Source organism: Carlito syrichta, unplaced genomic scaffold, assembly GCF_000164805.1.
Source record: "Carlito syrichta isolate Samal-C Ts95f unplaced genomic scaffold, Tarsius_syrichta-2.0.1 Scaffold251683, whole genome shotgun sequence".
Taxonomy (NCBI): Eukaryota; Metazoa; Chordata; class Mammalia; order Primates; family Tarsiidae; genus Carlito; species Carlito syrichta.
Window position 1 is genome coordinate 359,568 of NW_007195779.1, and position 6,546 is coordinate 366,113.

Here is a 6,546-nt window from a genome sequence, read left to right on the forward strand (position 1 = left end):
CCTTCCGCTTCAGCCTTCCAAGTAGCTGGAACTACAGGCGCGCGCTACCACGCCCAGCTAATTTTTTTGATATATTGTAGAGATGAGATCTTGCCAAGTTGTCCAGCCGGGTCTTGAACCCGCAGGCTCAGACAATCCACTCACCTCAGCTTCCCAAGGCGCGGGATTACAGGCTGAGGCACCAAGCCTGGCGAGGGTGGCATTTTTAAAAAGCTTTCCAGTTAATTCGTAAGTACAATGAGGACTAAGAACACTAACTTCGTCAAAGCCTCGCATTTCGTAGATCAGGAAACTAAAGGTGAAGTTTCAGAATTTGCCTATTAAACTGCTGTGCCTCTCCAACTGATGCCCCAAAGACCATGAACAGACGAACCATGGCGTCCTTTCAGAGCCTGGATCAGGACTTCTCAGATTGTCCCATGCATCCAGTCCCTAGGGACCTCCGGGCCTGCAGACCCTGGCTCAGGGGGTTGGAGTGGGCCCCGAGTAGGCATTTCTGAACACCAAGCATGGTGGCATGTGACTGTAGTCCCAGCTACCTGGGAGGCCAAGACGGGAGGACTGCTTGAGCCCAGGAGGTCGAGGCTGCAGTCAGCCATGATCAAGTGAGCCTCTGGTCGATGAAGCGAGACTTTTCACTTAAAAACAAAAACAAACAAACAAAAATCCTGCATAGGTTTCTGTCCCCTTAGTGAGGTATTTAGAAAAACTCAAAAAAAGAAAAACTCGAAAATTCTGACATCATTCCAAATCTCCCCTCAGCAGGGAAAAAGTTCCTTAAATCCCTGTTTAAAGTTCACCTTCAGGGCTTAGGGCCTCAGTCCTTGCAGGACAATAAACATGCCTAGAAGGCCAGGTTCTGTCAATACAGAACCCACTCTTCTGTTTGATGCTGAAAACCCACAGGACGCAGGCCCCAGACAACTGAGGGGACTCAAGTGTGAGGCCTCCACCCTCTATGGAGAGGAGACAGCAGAGAATGGACACGCATCACACAGCCTGTGAGAACTCATTCCAATTCCTGCTGCTCACTGTGCAAGTGCATTTATAACTCAGTCAATGAGTTTTGAATATTCTGCAGCTGTGGGGTGTGCCCTTGGCCTCAAGTGACTCCCCTCCCTGAGGAGGGGGAGACCGAGGTCAGCTAGGCCAAACCCAAGTGCTGAGCAAGCTGGCGTTCCCCAAGGCCTGTGGGGACATGGATGGCTGACTCCACCAGACACGCCATCACAGAAGGGACCCTGGAGACTTGCAGGTACGGACCTTGCGCGATGAGGGACTTGGTCCTAATGAACGAGCGGCCCCTCTTCACGGCTGCCTTGGTCTTCTCGAGCCCATCCTTGGTGCCTTCTTTCGCTGCCTTCATGAGCTTCTGCATCTGTCCCAAGAAGGAAACGGAAGAGGTGGCACATTTCGTAACATGCTGCCTGTAGCTTTCCACGTGCTTATTTTAAAAGAATACTGTCAAGTAGTTTGGGCTTGCAACATTACCTAAAGTTGGCTTTTCAATTTGGGAGGACCTCAGTCCTAGGTTCTGGTTGTTGTGTATGAGTATGTGTGGGTGGGTGTGGTTTGGGTCTACTTTTTGTTTTGGTTTCATTTGTTGGAAAAAAGGAAGAAACAAACTTTAAAAATGGAGCCCTTCCTTGACACAGTACCTCTAGAAGTCAGTCTTTATTAAAATCACAAGCACAACAAGCTTTGTAGCGGTCACATGGGGAGACAGGAACGAGCACAAGTGCCAAGCAGACTGCCCCAAAGTTAGTGACAAACCATGAACTGAGACCTCAGGGTTCCGTTCAAGCTGTAAAGTCCTCCCTGACCTGTCATCCAAGGCCTGTTCTCCCACATCCACGTGGGCCACGGTCAGCCATTCACAGGGCCCTTCATTGAAAGGTCGTACGGACCCAGCCAACACAGGCCAAGTGGCAAGACCCTGTCAGGACTAGAGATGTAAACACAGGGACAGCCACGTGAAGGGCCAGGCAGACCACACTACCCTGCAGTGTCCAAGGCAGAAGGTGACACCCATCAGGACTGGGGCTGACTCGGGTTACTCCAGCCAGAGTATGCTGACATGTGTGACTGCCCAGGCAGGAGCATCTGTCGACCTGGCCTGACATCCTATTTCTTTTTCTTTAAAAAACCAACATCGGAGGTATTGCCCACTGGACACAAGTGATTCTTCTCTTAGAGTAGACCCAAATGACATCTTAAGAGCCTTCACACTGGCCTAGCAAAGGGCAACTCCTTTACCTCTCCCCATCTGCACTTGTGGCATGTCCTGTGCCACAGGGAGCCAAGCTACAGACAGTGACAGCTCCAGCCCCAACCATCCCCACAAGTCCCTGGGGGCTACCTTCCTCAGGTGTCCACCAGGCCACCACTCAGCACGTCTGAATCACACCCACCTCACCACCTGAGAAGCACCCCAAGACCTGTCTCCAGCACTTGCATGGCCATTCTCCTACCGACGACATTCATAATGTCAAGACCGCTCTGTGCTCCCTGACTCTTGCACCCCTTAACCTCATGGGACTGCATCCTGATGCTACATCCTCAGGACCTCTGCCCACGCCCTTGCTCCTGTCCATGAAGAATCCTGCCCCCCTGACTGCCTGTGTCTCTGCAAGGCGCCTCTAGTCTCCCCCACAGTCTGTCCAAGTCCTGCTTTTCTTCAGTCCCGGGCCTGGAAACCACAGTTGCCAGCTTGTCCCACCAAGGCCCTCAGACGGAGAATTGGAGAATCACAAGCTGATGGGTTGGAGCTGTCTTGGTCCCAGAGTCCCATATGCATGCAAAGCAGCTGAGGACCTCGGTCCCAGGAGATGAAATGACTCACCCGAGGTCCCAACTCCTAGCACAGTTCTGTTCTCCTAAGGAAGCGAGTCCACTGGGCCCAGTCCTGGCAAGTTCCCTGGTCTCACCTCCAGTGCCAGCTGGCAGTACCCTCATCTCCTCAGCCCCACCCTCCCTGCATCCATGTGTACCTCCAGCCTGACTCACCACCACCTGCCCAGCTGGCCTCCCCCATGCCACCTTTCCTGGCTCAAATGGAGCCCTTAAGTTCCTAGAAAACCTGCCACACTGCCAGCTATCCCATGTCCCTACCACCTCAGTCCCCATCACATGCCCCACAGGGAAGCCAGCTGGATGCTGGGCCTGAGGAGGGGTCTTTTAGGCTGCGACATCCAGCAGCCTGAGCACAAGATCCTGTGGGATGAAGCGGCTATTCCAGAGGACAGTTCTAAGGGACATCTCTTTTCCATCAATGCATTCAATGCATGTGAACAAATCACAAATTATCAAAAGGATGGGAGATCAACCTGCTGGAAAGTACTTGACAGTGCCCTTTTAAAACACCCCCAGAATGACCACTGCGATATTTGCATCTGCAACTCTCCAGAATCCTGGTCTCAGGGGCCCTGGACACACTCAAAGATCACCGAGAAGCCCAAACAGCTCTAGTTTTTCTGGGCTTTACTTATCTATATTTACTGTATTAGAAGTTAAGACTCAGAACAATTTTGAGTAGTTTTATAAATATTCAATTAGAAATAATAAACTCATCACATCATCTTAAATAAGGTATTTATGACAAACTATCTTCCAAACAAACAAAAAGTGTCATTGTTTTGCCTTTGGGGAAGCCTCTCTCATTAGATCCAGCCAGATTCTGCATCCCATGAGCTGGGAGGCCACACGCTGTGGAGCTTCTGGAACGGTCATGGCTCCCTCATGAGAGGATGAGAGTGAGAAAAACACAAGGTTACAGATGCACGTGAGCCTGTGGGGTGACCCCAGGAGCCCCTGGACCACATTTTGAGAACCATTGTTCCCATAAGACCAGACACCCAGGCCACCCGAGCACTCTGTCTCTAAAGTGTGGCCGTGCAGCTGTGTGCCCATGTGGTCCTATGCCCGTGTAGGGGGAGCACTCTACCTTCCGCTCCTGCTTCTGCCTGAGCTGCTGAATCTCCACTGCGCCCACTGTGCTCGCCATCAACTCTCTCATCTTTTTCTCATAGTGCTCCTTTAAACGCGTGAGGTCATGAGAAAGCTACAGCACAAAGAGACACAATCTTTTCACAAAAGGCTTTTTGGCACGTTAAGACAATCTTACACTGAAAGGACTTGGCGGCGTCTGCAGCGGCATGTGCAGTCTCCCCATATAGGGCTCTGAGACCCATGCCACATGAGAACCTATCACTAGCCCGGCCGGTCTTGCGAGCAAGACACATAAAGGAGCACAGCATCCTATCAAGACAGGCCTGCTGCAGATGAGCTGGCCTGGCGCCACTGCCACACCAAACAGGAGCCGGTGATGCACAAAAATACTGGGGTAGCATCATTCATTTACATGCAGAGGCGGGAAAATGATCAAATGTATAAAATACATGTAAAAGTCTTCTATGTCAGCACCCAAGCAAAAGATACCCGTGCCCGAGACTTGCACTACGGGGGCACACCTGGGCAGCAGCATCCATTTCTAAGTTTCCAAACCAACTAACTTTCTCTTCAATGGATGGGGCAAGTGGGGCTTGGTAGACCTTTCTCCACGTGGTCACAGACCCTCAGACACACACAGCCCAGGGCCCACTGCCCCCGGGGGAGCGTTTCTCATGTCAAGGATGCTTTTTAACAAAGACAAGCAGCTGTTTTTGAGGTGACTTTAACACCGCAGTTTATCTTAGTAGCTTTTAAGTGTGACTGCTTGATGAGAGAACATGGCGGTGCCTGTGGACGTCCATTCTGGACAGGCCTCACCCACATGGGGCTCCCACCCTCAGCCAGGATACTGTGCTGGCGACAAGGACACAGGGAAGGCGGACATGCAGAGCTCTGTGCACCCTGCTGCTCTCTGCAGCCAGCATCCACCAAGTCTAACCCTGTCTCTCCTCTCCTAGCAGGGGAGGCTGCTGCACCAGCAATGTATCCAGGCACAGCAGGTGGCTCCTGGGAAGTGCAGGTCTGCTCTGAGGCAAGGAGAGCAGAACCTCCTTTAATAGTGGTGATCCAGCAACTGACCCAGCGCTGTATGCCTACAGTCCACCATGAAGACGAAACTTAAAAGTGCTCCAGCCAGAGACATCCACAGAGCACTCTGCCTGCTGAAATCAGCGCCCGGCACTCTTCCAAAATCTCAGTTTAAATTAAGAGTGACTAGGTTGTATCAAGTTAAATATCATCTGAATTGTGTATTAGCTCCATTAAAAACTACATTTGTTGGGTAAATCTCAGTTGTAGTAATTCTGGAAACAGAAAAGATCTAAATTTCTGGAAGAAGCTTGTCAATAATATTGGGCAGGTGAGGTAACCACCACAAATTGGTAGGTTCTTCCTGAACTTCATAAAACAAGTTCATGGGATATGAGAATTCTAAGCAACCCATAATCACTTGTAAACCATGGGGACATGGCGGCTGTGTCCACGAATGTAGTCTCTGGTTATTGGGGACACAGGGGGATGCGGAGGGGCAAAACTGTCACCATGGCAGGTGTCAGGTCACCAAATGCATCAATAATAACTTGGGACTGGCCGGCCTCAAACAAGAACTGCATGTGACCTGCAAACTGACCTCACACAGAGAACATGAGGATGTCACTGTAGACCAGTGCTGACTGACCCTTCTACAAACAGCCAGAAGAAACCCACCAACAAAAACCACATGGCACACCAGGCGCCACTGAAACCTAAGAGCTACAATGGTGACCTGCCATAACACAATGGCTCCCAAGTGTACGCCTCTCATACTCCCAACCCCAGGACGCACTCCTTAAAGCCCTGCAGCTTCTCCTGGGACGCTAATCTCAAGACTGTCCCACCAAACAAAAGTAAAGTAAAACTTCCTTTTAAGAAAGGATCATCACGGGGAAGATGTGTCCTTTAACATCACTTTTTAACATCTTTTTTTACGTCTTCCTGCTCATGTTGAAAAGGCTGAGTTCAAAACATCGCTTAAAGGAAAGTGCAGCTGCACTGAGTCCCAGGGAACCCGACTCCAGCCACTCAGCGTACTCTGCAGCAGTGACTGTGCAGAAGGCACCGAGTGCAGCATTCACAGCATTCTACAACACAAACAACCCAGAGATGATTCTTTGCCTTCTTAAAACAGTCAAAGTGGTGAGCTCACTTAGGAACTTTTTTTTGAGTCTGAGTCTCACTCTGTCTGGAGTGCAGTGGCATGATCACGACTTATGGCAGCCTCAACCTCCTGGGCTCAGGCGATCCTTCCACCTCAGCCTCCTGAGTAGCTGGGACTACATGTGCGTGCCACCACCCCCAGTTAATTGTTTTATTATGCGTTGAGACAAGGTCTCACTATGTTGCCCAGGCTGGTGGTCTTGAACTCCCGTATTCCAGCAATCCCTACCTAGGCCTCCCAAAGTGCTGTGCTTACAGGCATAAGCCACTGTGTCCAGTCTTCAACTGAAGAACTTTTAAGTGATTGGGTTTTTAAAAGCTACGTGGAAGGTTGAGGCGGAAGGATCACCAGAGCCCAGTAGGTCGAGGCTGCGGTGGCCGGGAGTGGCCACTGCACTCCAG

At 50.7% G+C, this 6,546-nt stretch overlaps 1 protein-coding gene across 3 annotated transcripts in view; it reads right to left on the reverse strand.

Moving 5' to 3' along the window:
* ARHGEF10 (Rho guanine nucleotide exchange factor 10) overlaps positions 1-6,546 on the reverse strand; it is a 101,756-nt gene that overhangs the window by 73,780 nt on the left and 21,430 nt on the right. For 2 of the 3 annotated variants that reach the window (XM_021709529.1, XM_008052002.1), the window contains exons 8-9: positions 3,944-4,060; positions 1,264-1,378 (exon numbers count right to left, since the gene is read on the reverse strand). In XM_021709529.1, the coding sequence (XP_021565204.1) occupies positions 1,264-1,378; positions 3,944-4,060 (232 nt within the window). The remainder of the gene's footprint in view (positions 1-1,263; positions 1,379-3,943; positions 4,061-6,546) is intronic. The other variant, XM_021709528.1, reaches the window with a different exon arrangement.